The sequence below is a fragment of the Pongo pygmaeus genome, chromosome 3 (assembly GCF_028885625.2).
Source record: "Pongo pygmaeus isolate AG05252 chromosome 3, NHGRI_mPonPyg2-v2.0_pri, whole genome shotgun sequence".
Taxonomy (NCBI): domain Eukaryota; kingdom Metazoa; phylum Chordata; class Mammalia; order Primates; family Hominidae; genus Pongo; species Pongo pygmaeus.
The window spans coordinates 160,815,641-160,837,312 of record NC_072376.2 but is presented as its reverse complement, the minus strand read 5'-3'; the positions used below and the strand labels follow the sequence as shown (position 1 = coordinate 160,837,312).

Sequence of the window (21,672 nt, the reverse complement as noted above, 5' to 3'; positions counted from 1 at the left end):
TTACCTTTTTATTGTTTTTTCCATTTTTTATCTCCAACTTTTAAGTTCAGGGGTACATGTGCAGGATGTACAGGTTACACAGGTAAATGTGTGCCATAGTGGTTTGCTGCACAGATCATCCCATCACTCAGGTATTAGGCCCAGCATCCATTAGCTGTTCTTCCTGAGCCTCTCCCTCCTCCCACCTCTCACCTTCTGACAGGTCCTAGTGTGTGTTGTTCCCCCCATGTGTCCATGTGTTATTATTTAGCTTCCACTTGGTAAGTGAAAACATGAGATATTTGGTTTTCTGTTTCTGCATTACTTTGCTAAGAAAAATGGGCTCCAGCTCCATCCATGTCCCTGCAAAGGACATGATCTCATTCCTTTTTATGGCTGCATAGTATTCCATGGAATATTAAATGCACTGCATTTTCTTTATCCAGTCTATCATTGATGGGCATTTGGGTTGATTCCATGTCTTTGCGATTGTGAAAAGTAATGCAGTGAACATATGCATGCGTCTTTATAATAAAACAATTTACATTCCTTTGGGTATATACCCAGTAATGGAATTGCTGGGTCAAATGGTATTTCTGCCTCTAGGTCTTTAAGGAATCGCCACTGTCTTCCACAATGGCTGAACTAATTTACACTCCCACCGACAGTGTGTTCCTTTCTCTCCACAATTTCACCAGCATCTGTTTTTTGACTTTTTAATAATAGCCATTCTGACCGGCTTGAGATGGTATCTCATTGTGGTTTTGACTTGCATTTCTCTAATGATTAATGATGTTGAACTTTTTTTTCATATGTTTGTTGGCCACATGTATGTCTTCTCTTGAGAAGTGTCTGTTCATGTCCTTTGCCCACTTTTCAATGAGGTTGTTTTTCTCATGTAATTTTGAGTTCCTTATAGATTCTGGATATTACACCTTTGTCAGATGGACAGATTGCAAAAATTTTCTCCCGTTCTGTAGGGTGTCTGTTTGCTCTGGTGATAGTTTCTTTTGCTGTGCAGAAGCTCTTCAGTTTAATAAGATCCCAGTTGTCAATTTTTGCTTTTGTTGCAACTGCTTTTGGCATCTTCATCATGAAATCTCTGCCTGTGCCTATGTTCTGAATGATCTATTATCTTTTTTAATTAAAAAGGTCGAAACTCCGAAACACACCTAGCCTTGGAATTTTCAGATGAAGAATCGTGAACCTGTATTCCACCTTCTCTCCAAATACAGAGGTATTACCTGGAAAGATACTTGGTCAACCTTGGTTTTTGCTTTTAATAGCTTTTATGGTGCCTTGTATAGAAAAGTTGGACAAAGAATAGGTATAGCTAGGTTGATCTGACTTGAAATTGATATAGAACTATAGATACAGACTTGGGCCAAAATGGACATCACAATTCAGAACTGAAAAATTAAAGTTAAAATATCCAAATTATTGTGATTTTTCATGATATAAATGCTCAGTGATGATATTGATATCAATATTTTCTAACTTTTAACAAAAATTTGTAACCTGGTCAATATGTTTACAGGCCCGAAGTTGTTTTTTTTCTCTTAATAAATTAGATTGAGATTGGTTCTGATAGTTAGCAAAGAAAAGGTAAGCTTATCTCCACTAGAGTGATGAGCAGCTGATGACAGCTGTCTCTGGGCGAAACGGATAAGGTAAAATCAAATGTGTCTTACTTCCTACCATCTGTCTCCTCCAATCTCCCACAACACTGTCATAGAGCACTACTCACAACACCCACATCTTCCTTGAAGAGAGGGTCAAAAAGTGGGAAGCAGTCAAGTTTCATCATCATCTCTGCTCAGCTGTTCCCCTCTCAAACCCAAACGGTGTTACCAGAGCCAGAGACCATACAGCTCCTGAAAACACCTGCATGGAACTACTGAGCACTAGCAGGCATCCACTGTCCCTATAGGTGGGCTGAAGAAGCAAGACAGAAAATAAGATGTTCTGGGATAGTTAAAAAATCAGATGCAAAAGGAAAATAAAACTTAAAAGGGCTGATAAATGCAGGTAAACAAGAGAGGTAGAGATAAAGGCTAGAGTGGCTACAACTGGCAAATAAATGTGATGAATTTGAAAACAAAGTACCATTAGAATAAAGGAAGCAGAAGAGAAAAGACAGGTAATTTTTAAAAATAGAAATGGTAAACAGGGAGAATACAAAATAAAAGGGAGGAAAAATTGGAAATAAATGAGAAGATAGGCTAGAAATTACGTAACATTTACTTTCCTGTTAATTTCACAGGAATTGTTGAGTACTTATATTTTAGGCAGTGAGGTGGAATCAAGTGAAGACACCGGGTAAAATTAAAGAGACAATTAAAATTAAAAGAGAGTAACTTGAAACTAAATAGGCCAAGAAGTTCTTTCTTATCTTTTCAGCTTCAGGGGCAGTTTTTGTACCTGATAGCTCTATATTCTTAATACCTCAACTTGTCCTTAGCCTATGGTATACATTTAACAAATGGATTGAAAAACAAATGAACAATTAATATATTGATGATTAATCAGTAAAGGAAATATGGAAATAAAATACAAGACAGAAAAAGATATAACAACAAAGGAGAAGGGCTCAAAGTGAAAGATAAACACTTTTGATGGTAACAGGTATGAAATGATTAAAAAGGATTTTGCAGCCGTATGATTCTACAGAAATACATTCTCAAATTCCATGGTTCTATAAACTAACATTCAGCTCTCATCTAGTAACCAGCAGATTGCCTGGCACGGAATGAGATGCTTCATCAATATTTGTGGAGGGACTGAATCATTTATTTGCACTCACGTGTGTTGACAACAGGGGTAAAAGGTCATTAATGTTCATACTGGCATTCACAGGATTTACATCAAAAGTCTAACATTTCATTATTAATGAGGCACATGTGCATATATATACACACGTGTATATATATACACACATGTGTATGCACAAATACAAATATAGGTTTGCATATCCCTCTAGCACTGTAAAGACAGATTTCTCTATGGGTTATACAACAAACAAACATGCTTGTATGCACATAAAAATATTAATCATTATTTTAGATGCCTTATATGTATATATTTTCATGTATAATTACTAACATTAGCTAATCTTGAAATATTCTTGAAAATGAAGGAAAAACACACTCTTCATGAAATAATTAGAAAAACTTGTGAGGAAATACCTAGCAATCTGGCTAAGAATGATGTATTATGAAGGTAATATTAAGAAAAGCAATGAAGAGACTCATGAATATTGTTTCAGATCATAGGTGGATTACAAAAATGTGATAATGTGTTCCTTACATATATTTATAACTAGTCCTCAGTAAGCACTAATGTTTAAATGTCTGTTTAAGTATAGTAAGCACTTTCTAGGCTATCTGCTGCACTGGGTTACATAAAAATAAACAGGTTCATACACAAAGATACTCTTCCAAGATACTCAGCAATTCATAACATTATAACATTCTGTCAAAAATGTGTATTTATATTAAAATGGTTTTAAATATAAGCAGACAGAAGAATGATTCTCTCTATTCCATCAAAGGGACATATTCACCATCATAAATTTAAGATACAGTATTTACATAATTCTAAAGCTTTGGGAGAAGAATGCATTATATGTAACACTTACAGTGCATTAAATACTGCCAAGCAGCAGGGTAAGGGATAATTCCTAAGCATTGAGGCAGCAGATAAAGTAGAGCTGTACAAAGATGAGATTCAACATAATACTGAATAACATTTAAAACTTTCTGGACCTTGGTACCTCCATTTAAATAAAAAACAAATATATCTTGGAAATACAAATGTGTTAAGGTTACAAGATATAAATTATTACAAGTTAAGGTTACTGACATTCTGAAAACTTCCAACTCTGCCACCTTCTAGCTATGTGACCTAGCAAGTTATTCAGCCTCTCTGTGTTCAGCTTCTTCATCTGAAAATGCGGTTAATGATGGGAACTGGGTTGCTGTGAACATTAAAGGAGATAATGTTTATAAAGCAAGTGCATGAGCTTCACACATACCAAGCAATCATTACAAGCCTTAACTGTAGTATAAAACTCAAAATTAATTTCAAAATAGCCAGGCACGATACATATAAATGCCCTAACCAAGGCCTTTGATCTATAAGCCCATTTTCATAAAATAAAGCACATGCTGGGAAGAGAGTCAAAATTTATTTAACGAGAATGACTCATGGAAAATATACAATTCCTGCTCACCAATAACATTTGTAAGTTCTTCCCCGGATGATAATTATTTGAACAGCAGATAGAAAAACATTACAGACAGCTATTCTTTGCCACCAACTAATCTGTTTTTCCCTTTCCTGTAAGTCTTGCTTTCACCAGCATGTTCGCCTTCACCTACTCCTTGTGTAAACACATTTCTATATTGTGATGATTAGCCTCCCCACCAGCAGGCACTTTTAGGAAAGGTCTTAGGATCTCATTCCCACAGTCTTCCCACTCCCAAACAAACCAGAGACTCAACACAGAAACAAGACAGTTTGGCAAGTGAGGGTGGCTGTGCCCACTGGGGTTGTCTGTCACATCCACTCAATATTGTCCCATCCCAGGAGAAAAGTGAGAAATATTTTTAAAAGTGCAAAGCAAATGCCCACTTCTGGGTCTAAACCCGTATTTTTGGAAGTACTGACAATTTTAGGCTTCTAAAGATACATCTAAGTCTTGATGCTAAGTCTCATCCTCTCAAATCCAAGTCTCAAATACGAAAGGCAGAAAGTTTACTAGCTGTAACCTCTGTATTATGGTCAAAATGGACTGTATACTACAGGTGGCTGGCCTCGTTTTCAGTTTCTAGGCAACACAAGAGAGAGCATTTTAGCTTCAGACCAGATGCCCTAGACTTGTTGCTATTCTTTCTACCCAAGCCACTGGCAAAGTGCCGAGACAGGGCCTAGAGGAAAGCAACGGAGTAACTGAGAGTTTCCAATTTCATTAGTAACCTTTGGGGCCCCACACTCTCCCAGAGGTCTCCCTATCCCAGTACCTAATACAGGCACTGGCTGTGACCCCCTCAATGTGCCCTTCGGTTTTTCCTCACAGCATGAACCTTGGCAAAAGGAGTATCTCACAGCCTCTGGGCCTTCCCGTAAGATCAAGCTCTCCCATCACCACTAAGTTGCACTGTCCACCAACTCTTCCTCTCACCCTGTTTCTGCTGCCGTAGGATAATTCTGACTTAGAGCCAGGAGACTAGGCTCCAAACCCCAGCTTTGCCTAGTTGTGTGACCTGTGACAGGTTTACCCTACCTTGTTCTGGCCTCTGATACCACATGTGCAACTGAGCCTATTGATATATATCTGCTCAACTACCGAGTTTTACGGAGACTGTGTGAGAGAGTGTGATATACTCCAAAAACATAAAATGCAATATATTAAAATTTTTAATATATTGTCATATGCAGATTCTGTATTGACATTTTGTCTGCTATGAAGAGACCTCCTGAGGTGTTGCAGCAATCCTCAGCAAAGCCAGTGCATCTTTCTTGGGCCAAGGATCACCTTCAGAATCCATGAAGCAGTTGTTATGGAAAAAAGGCAGGTCTAACTTTAGAATGGCTTAATCCTGAATCTCGACGAACACTTTCAGTGAGTGATACTTAAATCTTCCCTCCCAACTTCCCTTTCCTGCAGTACTCTCAAACTTTTAAACTTTGTTCTTTAACAACTTGTCTTCTGTTTTTCTTTCCTTCATCTCTCCAACATCCTCAAAAAAAGGTCAGACTATAGTGTCTCCATCTCCTCATGCTCACTGTGGTTAAGAGCGTGGGTATTTAAAACACAGTCTTGGAAGCAAGTTGTAGTATACTGCTCTCTACCTCTGAGGCTTAGACAAATCAAATCATGTTTCTTCACTTCAGGGGCTCATGCAAATTGGGATAATACCACCTGTCTCATATGGTTCTTGTGAGAAGAATAACACCTAAGAAAAAAACAAGTACAACCTCGCTATTATTTAGTTTGACTTCCCAACCGCTAAACCCAATGGTTGTTTCTTGTTCATCCACCAACCTGACCTTCCTAGAGTATCTGACACAGCTGACTTCTTCCTTCTTGGAATCTCCCCTCTTATGGATTCCCTTACAACCATCCTTTTTCCTTCTCCTCCTATCCCTCTGTCTTATGTCTCCATTATTCTTCTTCCTCTCATCATCAAAATAGAAGCATTCACAAAGATTCTGTCCTTTTCTCCACTATCATCTTGACTTAGACACTCAAAACCTTACCTCTCTAAAAATAATTCCTGCCATCTCTCCTCTCTTGCTTTCATTCTATTTTTTGTAACATGCCACTTGCATTCAGAATATCCAAAACCAGTCTCTATCCCTCCCAAACCTACTGCTCATCTTGCATTCTGCCTTGGCTAAAGGTCTCATCCACCTCGTCTGGGAAGCTTAGAGTCCGTTGTCGCTTTCCCCTCTCCCTGACTTCCAATATCCAGCAGGTCATCAGATTCTGTTTGTCTGCGAAGTCTCTCTTCCTATCCATCCCTTCTTTCCATTGCAAATACTCTAGTTTAAACCTCCATCATTTCTTATCTGAATTACTCCCCAAATTCAAGCAACCACCCTGCCTTCCATCTTACCCCCATTCCATTCCCACCAATTCTATTATCTGTCAAAGATCTCAAGACACACTCCCATCCAAATCTCAATAGCTCACCACAGCCTACAGAAAGAGTTAAGGCGAACAATGCAGCACAGCACCTGGGATCTGCCACCCTCTGGATACAACTGCTCACAAAGCATCTCCCCATATCATACCACCCACTCACCACTACCAACACCACCCCAGCATGGTGGGAGCACCCTCTGCTCCAATATCTACCCTCTGGAGCAAACAGCAGGGTTGCTTGCAGCCTTAGCAAATAGAGATGGTGTCTCCTAGAGCAAAAGGCTTGCTTGCTGGCCATTATAAAAGATCTGAGTTTCCTGCATTCAGAGTTTTTCCTCCTATAACACAACCAACTGTATCATCCATAAGTATCACATGGCCATCTTTGCAGTGCCCTGAGGAATCAGGGCTCAGGGAATGAGCAAAAAATGCACTACTCTAGCTACTGACAGTAATAAACTGTCCTGTGTCAAAGATCCAGAAGTCTTGTGTCTTCTACAAGTCTAGTATCCGTGGAACTATGCAGGATAACTGGTTAACATGAAAGTAGAGTAAAATCTCTGTCTTGAAGTTAGATTGAAGCTCATCTTTAAGAACAGGAACCATATTTCTAATATTTTTTCCTCTAATACCTTCCCTGTAAGAAATACCCCAAAATTACGACTAAAATCCATCTAACGTGTGTGCCCAGACATAGGTAAGTATTAAAGTAAGCTGGAAAGGATGGGACAGCTAAATAAATTTTCAAGCTCATCACTCATGTAGCTCAGGTTTAAGCACTAGCAAAATTTTACTACAATAAATCAGAAAAGAGACTCAAACTCAAGGCAAAAGTGGGCCGTTGCTTTTTGCAAGGTTCCTTTTCATTCCTCAGCTGCAGAGATGGAAAACATCAGAAAAGGCCTAATGTTGTGTCTCGCTGCTGCCCTCTGCCTCTCCACCTCAGAGCAGCTGCAGCAGCAGGTACTAAATCTCAGGAGGAAGAATGCCTGTTTTTGGATTTCAGGGTGTTTTGTGGTGTTTGTTTGGCTTCTGAGGAAAAGCTTGAGATAATCTGAAAACCGCGGTGTTCTTCCTGAGCCTCTAGCTATTTTACTGCTCAGGATATTTTAATGCTCAAATGTCCACAAATCACTGAAGAGGAGGAGGTTAAAAGCCAAACCAGTTAATTTTGCTGTTTGTTCTAAGAGTCACATAAAATTAACAGATAAAGTGAATATGGGTGATTTATTTCCCAATGTAAATTGCTATTTTTTTTAAAAAATAGAAAGTTCTTCACTCTCCTAGAGCCTTAAATCAATAATGAGACTACTTAATTATAATTGGCCGCAATGACTGGATTTATCTCTAAATAAGTAACTCACACTTACTGGGCATTCAACATGTGCCAATGTCCTAAGCATTCTCTTTTAGTTCTCACAACAACCCCATGAAGGAGATCTGATCCTTATCCCGTTTCACAGATGATAAAGACACAGAGAGGTTACACGGCAGAGTTAATAAGGAGTAAAACTGAGATTACAATCAAGATAGTCTTTTGAGCTAATGTTCTTCACCACTATGCTAACAGTGTACCATAAAATGTCACAGACCTCATCAGAATGTAATGCAAAAACAAAGCCTAGCATGCCTACTCTGTAGCAAGACAGTTCCACCAAGTTTCTTCTGTTCTAAAAACACCTTCGGCACTACTTGAAAATATACCATTGTCATTTTCTGACACCTACCCAACCTCCAACCCCAAATACACCCAGAAGCAAGATGATTTATTGTAAGGATGGAATAAAGTCCTATTAATTTTCTCCATTTCTATTCTGTGGATGCGTTAAAGAGGAGGAAAACGTATAAAACCATAGGTAACAAAGAGAAAAGAAGGTTGAATTCATGGGCTGAAAAAAAAACATTCACTGGACAACAGGAAAGTAGTAACAGTCCTAAACCAAACCCTAAACCACATGGACGAGGGGTAAAGGCAGGGACTCGGGGTTTGCCGTCTCAGAGGAAGGATCTGCCCCTATTAATTTAATGTGACCATTCATTTGGAAACAAATAGTTTCTCAGAGTTTCCTTAAAACAAATAAGATTACTAATTGTGAAAATGAATATTCAGTCCTGATGTGCCTGGATTTATTATTTCAATTTTGCATTTGCATTTCTGCAGACACCACAAGACTCCTCAGCTCCCTCCCACAGAAGACTGTCCTCTATTTCCACCCACACTCACCTCACACCCATTTTGATTAAAACAGAGACAGAGAGAAACTCTAGTTTAGTTGCTGTAAATTTTCTGAGGACAGCTGTTCTTTATTTTCTTCAGTGCCCTTGGCAACTTAACATTAATGCGCAATTGGTAGAATATGTTTCAGGTTCACTCTGGACATCTTCCTTTCCATACCCCTGAAGATTAATACTGAAATTATACATTGTAATCTTCTACCAGAGCCCATCTTGAGAACCCCATAGAATTCCAAAGTGCTCTGTAGGCAAAGCAATCTTCAAGCGGTAAGGTTTTCCAAAAATCTAAAACTTTGCTTTGCAAAGGAAGATAAATTTGCTTTTACATGCAACAAATGAAAGATTGTCAAATCTTCTATGTGGCTTCCTACTTCTATCCCATGAATTCACAGCTTGTTACAATGCTGAATTTGATAACTGACAGCTTGCCTAGATCGACATTTTAATGCCATACTCTAGAAAATTAAAGTGAATATTCAAATTATCCACATATGGAAGATTTTTTAAGAGAAACTTCATAAACAAAAGTGGCATCCAAATTTAGTTTTAAATGGTAATGACTATTTTAAAAATAGCAACTAAAAGATGTTTTTAAGCAAAAGAGTGTTACTTTGTTTTTGCATATCATACAGTACATGCACCTAGGTGTCATGCAAGCCCAGAAAGAGACAATGCACTGCTCATGGGGGGCGGCTCATTTGTACTTACTCAAAGAAATGATGTAATTACACTCCAATCTCTGAAACTATAAGACTCTTTCACACATAACATGATGTACTTTTCTATGTCTAATATATTACCCGCAGTTCAGAAAGATGCTGACATAAAGGAATGAAAAACAATCCTACATGTTATGTGAAAGTACCAATTCCAACCACATATAAATTCTTCCAATAACTTTAGAAATTGTTGAGACACATAATATTACCAATATGGAATTTTAGTCAAATCTGAATACTCAAGCAAAAAGCAACTGCTTACTGAGTGCTTACTACGTGTGCAAGGCATGCCTGTATTTAGAAATGAGAAGAGGCAAGCAAAGGATAAATAAGACATTTTCTCCGAGTAAACAGTAAAGTTCCAGAAACAAAGTAAACATAGAAAATATAACTTAAAATACCAGGCAATATAACTGCCAAATGAGGCACACGCACATTTCAAGATTAAAACAATGCAGGAGAAGGATGAAGAAGGAAATGAAGATAGGCATTTAATGAATATCTACTATGTGCAAAGACTCGCTCTTTAATCCTCACAAAGCTGGGTGGGAGGTAGTGTGAATAAACTTTTTTTTTTAAAGAAACTAAAGGTCTGAGAGGTTAAGAATCCTTCCAAGTGCTTATCTTATTGCACCACTTTGGAACTTAACCCTGACAGCTCCTTATCACTCAAAGGCAAGGCAACCCTTCAGCAGAGTAATCTGAGTGCCTCCCTCCCTCCCTCCACTCTCCATTCCTACCACTCCTCCTATCTTGCCTGATGGCCCTCGGGTCCCAAATGCATCACACTGTTTCCATCATCTACACTTTGACCCTGACTCATCCCTCTGTCAAAATTCCTTCCTTCTGACACCCCACATCCTTGCAAACCTGGACAATTCCTCTTGCCCTGCAGAACTCAGCTCAAGAGTGAGAGATGTCGGAGGGGCAGGAGGGGCAGGAGGGGCAGGAGGGGCAGGAGGGGCCGGGCAGAAGGCCAAGCCCATTGTCTTTTTCCAGAGATGTGGCAGAGCAGATGAATCCATCACGACAGACCTACAAATCATGGTGGCTGCACAGTAATACTAGTAATGTTGGTTTTCAGCAAGACCAAGACAGTGGAGGAAAGGTGGTGTAAAGCTACTTGAGAATAAGGGAATGTTTTCCCACATAGAAATAAATGACTACAGGGGCACCAGAAGCCAGATGTCACACAGAGATGGCAGGTGGGAGGGACTGGAGGTAAAACGGTGGGATGAGTGAACAGGAGCTGCCATGAACACTTCTGAGTCTGTCTGGGATTCACCTAAAACACATGTGAAATTGTAACTGCTTTTGGCTTCTGACACAACAAAACATGACTACATTTAGCCATTTTGTTATTTCTTCCCTCAACCTCACATTTTAGGATGGAAGGTCTACCTTACATCCACACGCTCTCTGTCATTATCCCAAATGCTATATGGCACCATGACCCAGGGCCTTCATAAACCCTACTCTCTCAGGAAAGCCCCTGTGGCATCTTCTGTCCCCAAAAGGCAGAAGATCAGAAAATTCTTCTCTCCACCTGACTACTCCTATTGGATCTCTCATTGTCTAAAGCAGAGACCCCCAATCGTCAACAATTCTGATTCAACAGATGTGGACTGAGACCAGTAATGTGAATTTCCAAGAAGCACCCCTAGTGCTCCTGATATATGTTATGAGATCATGGACCTCTCAATTTCCTTGACATCCTTCATTACCCAAACTAACACTTCAAGGTAAAATTCCTTGCAGAATTCCTATCCTCTATATACAACCAACTGCTAAATGTGACTGGTACGACTTCAGCAAAATCATTCGGCTGTATCTGCACTATCTACCCATTGCCAAACCTATTATCCAGAATCAGTTACCTCACTTATAAATCCTGCATCCTAAGCAGAACCCTGGGGCATCCCATGCATGACTATCAATATTAGTTTTCATATTTACTTTTTGAATGTCTGTTTCTTTGCTACCTATCACCTTCTAGTATTTACCCAGTTTCTTTACAATCAAATGCATAAGCCTGATTACCTGCTTTTACTGTTTCTCCATGTTTCCTTCACAACCAAGTTTGTCTTTTCTCAGTCATCCTTTCTCTGTATCTTTGCTGAGTTTCCTCTAAACGCCAAAATATACTTTCCCATCCTTTAAATCTGAGGAAGCCTACTCCTAAAGACAGTCCTCAATTAACATCACATTCTTCCCAGTCCTTCAACATGCACTCATATTCTCTTAATCGGTGCAAATTTGCAACATTTTGATCATCTGGTACACTTCAATTACTTACAAATCTTTTGTTTTGTCAGCCACTAATAAATCAAGGATTGTATGTAACCAATGTTGAACATGTATCCCAGAGACCTAGAGCATGACTATGCATGTCCTGTGATGCCCCAGTAAATACTGGTTAACTGACTGGCTTCTGATTAGAACTAGGGTTTAGCTACGATAAGTCTTCTGCTATTGAGGGAACAAAAAGAATGTTGTGCTATTTTCTTTGGGACTTTGCTGATTTGTTTGGATTTAGGTTGCAGGGATTTTGTTTTTTTGTTTCCACACAGAGTCTCGCTCTGTCCCCAGGCTGGAGTGCAGTGGCGCAATCAGTTCACTGCAAGCTCCACCTCCCGGGTTCACGCCATTCTCCTGACTCAGCCTCCCAAGTAGCTGGGACTACAGGCGCCCCCCACGACACCCGGCTAATTTTTTTTTTGTATTTTTAGTAGAGATGGGGTTTCACTGTGTTAGCCAGGATGGTCTCGATCTCCTGACCTTGTGATCCGCCCTCCTCAGCCTCCCAAAGTGTTGGGATTACAGGTGTGAGCCACCACGCCCAGCCTGTTTCTTCTTTTTTTCTTGAGACAGAGTTTCACTCTTGTCACCCAGGCTAGAGTGAAGTGGCGCAATCTCAGCTCACTGCAACCTCCAAGGATTCAAGTGATTCTCCTGCCTCAGCCTCCCAACCAGCTGGGATTACAGGCATCCGCCACCATACCCAGCTAATTTTTGTATTTTTGGTAGAGACAGGGTTTCACCATGTTGGCCAGGCTGGTCTCAAACTCCTAACCTCAGGTGATCCACCCACCTCGACCTCCCAAAGTGCTGGGATTACAGGCATGAGCCACCGTGCCCAGCCAGGTTGTGTTATTTTTTGAAAGATGTTAAGAGAAAAGCTCCCCATGTAGCAGGACACTCAACATGAAGATAACAATGGTGTATCCCACTTCTCCAGCACGCAAGCAACTCTTCCATTAGGACAGTGGTCTCCCAAACTTTGCTATGTATTAGAATCACCTGGGGAAATTTTAAAAACCCTACTTCCCAGTCCACATCCAATAGCAATTAAGTCAGGCTGACAGGGTATAAGAGGCTGACAGGGTATGAGAGCATGGCATCAACATTTTTAAGGCCAGGTGCAGTGGCTCACGCCTGTAATCCCAGCACTTTGAGAGGCAGAGGAGGGTAGATACTTAAGGTCAGGAGTTCCAGACCAGCCTCACCAACATGGTGAAATACCACCTCTACTAAAAATACAAAAAAATTAGCTGGGCGTTGTGGCACACGCCTGTAATCCCAGCTACTCAGGAGGCTGAGGTAGAAGAATCACTTGAACCTGGGAGGAGGAGACGGAGGCTGCAGTGAGCCAAGATCGTGCCACTGCAGTCTAGTCTGGGCAACAGAGAGAGACTGCGTCTCCACAAAAAAAAAAAAAAAAAAGAAAAAAAAATTTTTTTAAAAAGATCCCAGGTAATTTCAATGTGCAGCAAAGTCTGGGAACAACTGCTTTAGGAAGTCTTTTAGCTCAGTGTAAAAAAGCAGTCACTTCCTAGTGGTAGAGCCGGTATGTATTATTAGCAAATATTTGGTAAATGGATGAAAGACGAGTTGATGTGACTCCCACACATGCCAAAACATCATGAGCAAACTACTCTATGGAAAAGTATGGTTTGTTAATTTATGCTGATACTGTAGCAAAATGGAGTTTTTTCTTATCTCAAAACTAGAATAATTTCTAAGTAACTGCCAGTCCTACCAAAATATATTAATATCCATAGGTCATATATTTATTATAAGTATGTTAGACACTAAAAATGTCATCTTAAGAGTACTGAGAACGATAGTACAGTTTAGACATTTCTCTGAAGTGTTGCCAATACTGCAATAATATCACAAATAAAGTTTTTAATAAAAATGTCAAATGTCATTTTCAAAAGAACACGTTAAGAAAGAGGTAAGGGGAACTGAGCCAGCTTCAGAAGCAATTGGAGGCCAGAAGAGAATTTAGTAGAAGAGGAAAAATGAGTCCAATCTTATGTAATTTCTTTCTTAATTCTTAGTTTTCTACAAAAGGTAAGTATGAGAGAATAAGGTCCCAATAATTGAATAGTTAATACAGCAAGTGTTGTGTGAGGCCAGCTCAATGCCAGGCACAACGTGTGTCCTTAGAGATGCTTGGTCCTCTGCTCTAGGAGCTACAGACAGGACTAGATTCTCAGTACCCATGTGAGAGACATGACATATTCTTTCTTTTCTCAGTCAATCATAGCTTGGGCTACTCTCAGTGATGGTGAATTAAATTTCCCCAACTGGCTTACTCAACCTCACAGCTGCCGTGATGGGTCTGTGCCCCAGGTAGGCTGGACAGCTAGGGAGATGAAGGGCTCCTAAGTCCAGAGCAGGGATGGCCAACAGAAAGACAATGTGACCCACCTATGCAATTATACGTTTTCTAGTAGTCATACTAAATAAAGTAAAAGGAACCAAGTCAAAATGATTTCAATTGGCAAAATGTTTTATCATTTTTCAATATGGGTTTACACCGATCATAAAAACATTTTTCAAAGATCTTAATGAGGGCCGGGCGCAGTGGCTCACACGTGTAATCACAGCACTTTGGGAGGCCGAGGCAGGTGGATCACGAGGTCAGGAGATCAAGACCATCCTGGCTAACACGGTGAAACCCCGTCTCTACTAAAAATACAAAAAATTAGCCAGGCTTGGTGGCTGGCACCTGTAGTCCCAGCTACTCGGGAGGCTGAGGCAGAACGGTGTGAACCCAGGAGACGGAGCTTGCAGTGAGCCGAGATCAAGCCACTGCACTCCAGCCTAGGCCACAGAGCAAGACTCCGTCTCAAAAAAAAAAAAAAAAAAAAAAAAAAATCTTAATGAGACAGTTTAAATTATTTTTCTTATTCAGCCTTCAAAATCCAGTGTATTTAAATAAATGTATCTCATTTTATATACACATCTGTTGTAGAAGCAGTAAGATTATAAAAATATCTTGGTTTTGATACTGTAACCAAACAAACCAAACAAAATACAGGCCTTCCTAAGGCTGCCTGATTGCAGGTAAACAGTTTTATGATTTTTTTTACAATAAACTTCTAAGTGGGTATCTTCATCATCTTATTCATCATTTTGAATAAATGACTGGTTTAATAAATGCGACTTTAAGACCTCTGAGTAAATGTGATAAATTAATCAAAATGAGATTTTATTTTCATGATCAAAAACATGAAATTAGCTCCATTCATAAAAATTAATTCAAAGTCAAATATTTCATTTCAAAAGTTTTAGTCATAATCCTATTCTTCTATCAACATCTATAAAATACACAACCTAATCTAGGATAAGATAATATTTTGCTCATATTACTTTTTGAAACTCTTAAGTTAAAATGATCTCCTTTGTTTATGGTAATCTGTCTATGGCTTCAGAAAAAAACTAACTTATGGCAGAATTAAATCAAAATCTGACTGAATTAAGGAGGATTAGTAGAATGTGAACGCAGTGGGAAGGGACCCTCTATATACAAGCCTCTTGTAAGTGGAGCTCACTTCACAATCGAGCTGTCAGTGGAAGCAGCTGGAGGACACAGGAGACCCTAGTGGAGGAGACAAGTGGCCATGACAGAACAATTTAGAGATGTACATGTGTTGTGTATTTATTGTATCTTGAAAAACCCATGTCCCTAAATTGCGGATCTGTCTGCTGCCTTCAATACATTAGCTCAATTTTCAAGGAACCTGATGGGTTAGGTTCATTGTGGCTCTTCCGCTCTGAAGAATGCCATCAGGCCCAATTACCAGCTGGGGAACACGGTTTCCAAATAAAGGAAGTAGAGCCCCAGCTGAGAGCTATTCTACACCTGAATCAAAGGATGCTGATGTTCCAAGTGCATGCGATCTTGGATGATGACACAGGAACAACCAATTTATCATTTTTGATGACCAGAGGTGTGTTTGTTGGGGACATTTCTAAAAGAATCCACAGAGAATACGCTGAGAGATTCAAACACATAATCTGTATCCTGGCTCCCCTCAGTTCACCTCTGGCCACCGTTACTGGGAGGCAGATGTGGGGGCAAGCAAAGAATGGGATCTGGGTGTTTGCTAACAATCTGTTAATTATACTAAGAAGGGGCAGTTCCACTGTCTTCAGAACTTGGCTTCCAGGCTCTAGGTTTGAGAAAAGAAGAGCCCCTCTTAGGCGGTACACTGTGCCTTTACCCTCCAGATATGACCCCGCAGCTATACCATGTAGAAATTTTCCTGGATGTGGACACTGGAATCACTTCCTTCTATAACATCAGTGATGGATCCCGTATCTTTACCATTCACTGAAGTTTCTGCTACAGAGACACAGAAATTGCTCCTGTGAATGCAATTAATGATGTTCAGGCTTCCTGAGTATCTGTCCTGTGAATAATCTGGGCACTGCCAGTTCTCCAGTTTATCCTGAGCCAAGGCAAATAAACTTTTGGCCACAAAAACAATTAGAGAAAAATTACTTTGTGCTCAAAGCTAAAAACTTTTTCTGGTTGGTGCAACCCATGGGACAAAGTTACAGGAGAAAAATATGGAACATTTCATAAGTCATACACACACTGAATAGATGGCTTAAGAAAAATGCCATTTAAATACAAGTATTGTCACAGTAGTCTTTTGGGTTATGTTTATGTTCCAATAAATATGTTCTAAGCAGTCAGATCAAAAACAGAAAGACATGAAATGAAAAGGTAAGAAAAAGGCTAACGGCTTTAACCAAACCATATGAAATACTAGTTTTTAGATAATCGTATTTAGAACATGAAAACAGTGATTAGAAGTAATTCTTCAATTAGATCTCATTAAATGCTTCTGGTCCCATTAGTCATGTAGACTCAAGAAGAGTACAATAGTTATTAATGCTATTTACCAACTATTTCCGTCTCTTTACCTGTTTTCCAAGCTCACTGTAGTCTCGACCCCTGGGATCGAGTGATCCTCCCACCTCAGCCTCCTGAGTAGCTGTCACTACAAGCAAACACTATAACACTCAGCTAATTTTTTTAAAAAAATTTTTATACAGACACAGTCATGCTATGTTGCCCAGACTGGTCTTGAACTCTTGGGCTCAAGCAATCCTCCCACCTCAACCTCCCAAAGTGCTGGGATTATAGGTGTGAGCCAGTGCACCCAGCTGTCCTCATCATTTTCAATAATAAGTTCTGACTGTTGATTCTTTTAAACTCTTATTTTTAGTCTATTACTCCACTGAAAGCAAAAGTTCAGTAATGGAAGACCTTTGGGGGGAAAAATATTCAAAAAAAATATATGCTTTTTGTCTCTTATTTTTAAATGAGAAAAGCTAACATAAAATGTGTAGACCTATTCAACATCTATATACTTATAAAAACACATTCAATGCATCCAGATTCCAATATATATTTATGCCATTCAATGTACGTAACACTCCATAAAACTACACATACCAATCAGAAAGCCTTCTAGATAGATCTGCATCTATTCAGGCAGAAATAAGTATGTATAAAACATGCCCTTTTGGGAAAGAATTTATCCAAATTAATAAGCATGCAAATGACATAAAGTTCTACTTAAGAAACTCAGAAAAAAAGAAACATGAGTGTCAAGTGAAAGCTACTAAAATTGCAGGAGTTTTTTCTGAAATTCTTTCGAGGTACCAGGATAAGAAACAAATTTGCCAGCTCAACTTCAGTGCAGATTGAAATGAATGAAAACCTGTCAGTGTGAACTGCCACTGTAAGAGAATGTGGGAAGAATGGCTTTCTGTGGCATAGGTTGTTGTTATTGATGGGCAAATCCCCAAATCATACAACAGCTCCTACTACGCCAATATCCTACACACTAATTTCACAGGTGGCAGTCCTGTCTTTATAACAAAGACCTTGTTTGGAGAGAGAATGTGAAGGCAGTACTTCACCCCACTAAGGCATCCAAAGTCAGACTTGAATACAGAATATATGAAAGTGAATTAAATATTCCATTTATACATACTTCACCAGATCTCTAAACAAAGAGAATGTCAACCTCCAGAAATAGCCTGTTTTGCAATGTTTAATATTTAGTTTCTCCAAAGTCTGCTGGAATGGCTGCATAGCAAAAGGGCCCAGTTTTTGCTTAGAGACTTAAAAAAAAATGTTTTGGGCTATTGGTCAGTGGAGGAATTAGCTTTCCCTAAATTTAAAATGGAAACACAAATAACCCAAATATTTATCAATAGGTGGATGGATAAACAAATTGTGCTATATCCATATAATGGAATACTACCAGGCAATAAACAGAAATTTATAGAGCTAAGTATCCACCCAACCGATGAATCTCAAAAGCATTACACAGACAAAGCCAGAGTCAAAAGACTATGAACTGCATGATTCCATTTGTACAAAAATGCTGAAGATGTTTAAAAAAAAAAAAAAAGGGGGGGGGGGGGCGGAGGCAGAACTTGCATGATAAAAAGTAGCTCAGGGACAAGCATGGTGGCTCATGTCTATAATTCCAGTATTTTGGGAGGCCCAGGCAGGAGGATCACTTGAGCCCAGGAATTTGAGGCTTCAGTGAGCTATGGCTGAACCACTACACTCCAGCCTGGGTGACAGAGTGAGGCCCTGTCTTAAAAAAATAAAAATAAAAAAGCAACGAAGCAAATACAGGAAAGGAGGAAGGTAGGTGCCAGAAAAGAACTCGGTGAGGGAAACAGAAATCTTCTGTGTATGTAATAGTATCACAGTTGTGTATGTTTTCAATTCAAAACTCTTCCATTTGTACAGTTAAAATCAGTGAATTTTACTGTCTGCAAATTACACCTCAATAAAGCAGATTTCTTTTTCTGAGATGCAATCTCGCTCTATCACCCAGGCTGGAGTGCAGTGACACGATCTCGGCTCACTGCAACCACTGCCTCCCAGGTTCAACTGATTCTCCTGCCTCAGCCTCCCCAGTAGCCAGGATTATAGGTGCGTGCACCACACCCAGCTAATTTTTGTATTTTTAGTAGAGATGGGGTTTCACCACGTTCGCCAGGATGGTCTCGAACTCCCAGCTGCAGGTGATCTGCCCGCCTCAGCCTCCCAAAGTGCTGGGATTACAAGCCTGAGCTACCGCATCTGGCAAGCTGATTTTTTTAAACAAGGACCCACACAACAATGGAGGGTGGAGAGTATCTTCAGAGTGCTTCAACCAAAAGTGATTACGATGAGTTGTACATCACTGCTGATTCTTCTAAGGATTCTTATGGGCTGAACTGTATCCCCCTAAAATTCTTATGTAGAAGCCCTAACCACCAGTTTCTCAGAATGTGACTGTATTTAGAGATGGGAGCTTTAAAGAGGCCTTTAGGGTGGGTCCTAATCTAATAGGCCCTTATAAGAAGAAACTTCGACATGTAAAAGAGACACCAGGGACATGGGTGCGAAGGAAAAAAGGCAATCTAAGGACAAAGCGGAAAGGTGGCCACCTGCAAGCCAAGTGGGGAGGCCTCAGAGGAAACCTTGAATTTGACACCTTGATTTTGAACTTCCAGCCTCCAGAACCATGAGAAAATAAATTTCTATTCTTTAAGCCACCCAATCTGTGGTATCTTGCTATGGCAGATCTAACAGACTAAGACAATTCTCATCTCAACACTGACCTCATGTTTTAATATAGGAAAGAAATATGTAAATAAAAAGGAAAATCCCTCATTGTCATAGTAAATAACTGATCCTTCTGATAGAATGAGCATTTTGTGTTAACACGTTTCATTCTGTAACACTTAAATGCAAGAAGTATTTTTGACTTTTAGATTTTACATACCTATAGCCTCTCATGAATGAAATGATTCAATCATATTACCTCGTGTTTCAACGGCACTGATGCATTTTCTGATAATTGTGAACCCCATCTTATCCAACTGTGCATCTACAAGAAACAGTTTAAAACATTAAGCGTACAATTATTATTTATCACATTTCTCTTCCTTTTAAAAATAGGAAAAATTATTTAAATCCAAACTAATTTTTAGATTACTATTAAAAAGCTAAGGGCAGATGGGCACAGTGGCTCACACCTGTAATCCCACCACTTTGGGAGGCCGAGGGAGAATGGTCACCTGAGCCTGGGAGTTCCTGGCTTGCCTGGGGAACATGGCAAGGCCCCACCTCTACTGAAGATGTTTTTAAATTAGCCAGGTTTAATGATGGGTGCCTGCAGTCCCAGCTGCTCAGGAGGCTGAAGAAGGAGGATAGCTTGAGCCCAGCAGGTAGAGGCCGCAGTGAGTTATGATCATACCACTGCACTGGGTGACAGAGCAATACCCTGTCTCCAAAAAAAAAAGAAAAACAAAACAAAAAGCTTAAGGCTATGTATTCCCTATTTAAATAATATAAACAGGAATTTTATTTTTTTTACATATATATATAAATTTTTTATTTTTATTTTTTATTTTTTTTTTTTGAGAGGGAGTCTTACTCTGTCACCCAAGCTATAGTGCTGTGTTACAATCTCAGCTCACTACAACCTCTACCTCCTGGGTTCAAGCGATTCTTCCACCTCAGCCTCCCAGGTAGCTGCCATTACAGGTGCCTGCCACCACGCCCAGCTAATTTTTTGTATTTTTAGTAGAGATGGGGTTTCACCATGTTGGCCAGGCTGGTCTTGAATTCCTGATCTCAGGTGATCCGACCACCTTGGCCTCCCAAAGTGCTGGGATCACAGGTGTGAGCCACCGTGCCTGGAAGGAATTTCATATATTTAGAGCACTTGCTGGAATATCAGAATATCTATTTACCAATAATATATATATTTGTAATGCAAAATAATATTAAAATAACTATAATTCATTTTAAAAGTCAAGAAGAAAGTGATACAAATCTCTGAGAAGCTATCTAGACACAGTTAAGATGTATTTTGCCAAAAATTCCAACAGCAGCTCAGTTAAAGAAAACTATATATATATACATATATACATATATATATACATATATATATATGAATGTTCTTAAATTACTTGAGAATCTCAGAACACAATCCTTTAAAAAAAAAAAAAAAAACCTAGGAGGAAAAATTTTAAGAAAAGCTTTTTAAAAATATTTGGGCAATAAGCTTGAATTAAAATTTTGATATCTTACACCATGCTCCAAGCTTTTAAAATAATATTTTATTATTTTCATAATAAATTTAAAACAGATGATTCATATGGCAGAGCAGACTATTTTGGAAATACAATTTTTATACTTTTTCTAATATAGAAGCTTATCTATGATTAGGCTGGCATATCTGTACATCCTAATGAATGACAATTCTTGTTTCAAAAATTAAGTTAAGAGGCCAGGCGCAGTGGCTCACGCCAGTAATCCCAGCACTTTGGGAGGCCAAGGTGGGGGGATCACGAAGTCAGGAGATCGAGACCATCCTGGCTAACACAGCGAAACCCTGTCTCTACTAAAAATACAATAAATTAGCCGGGCGTGATGGTGGGCGCCTATAGTCCCAGTTACTCGGGAGGCTGAGACAGGAAAATGGCATGAACCCGGGAGGCGGAGCTTGCAGGGAGCTGAGATCGTGCCACTGCACTCCAGCCTGGGCCACAGAGCGAGACTCCGTCTCCAACAACAACAACAACAACAAAAATTAAGTTAAGAAAAGTACCCTTAGACACTGCATTTAGAACCTAGGGAACAGTAACACTAATCCTTGGCTCTCAGAAGGGTTACAAGAACAATCCATGAATATAAACTTCATACACAACCCATAATGCTAAGCTTGAAGAGAATTTTAATGAATTGGGCAGTGGTTTTCTGCTCAA

At 39.5% G+C, this 21,672-nt stretch overlaps 1 protein-coding gene across 6 annotated transcripts in view; it reads right to left on the bottom strand.

Annotated features, from left to right (window-relative positions):
• The window catches only part of ARHGAP10 (Rho GTPase activating protein 10), a 337,402-nt gene that overhangs the window by 139,995 nt on the left and 175,735 nt on the right, over window positions 1-21,672 (bottom strand). For all 6 annotated transcript variants that reach the window (XM_054486509.2, XM_054486510.2, XM_063664171.1 and 3 more), the window contains one exon: window positions 19,722-19,787. In XM_054486509.2, coding sequence (XP_054342484.1) covers window positions 19,722-19,787 — 66 coding nt within the window. The remainder of the gene's footprint in view (window positions 1-19,721; window positions 19,788-21,672) is intronic.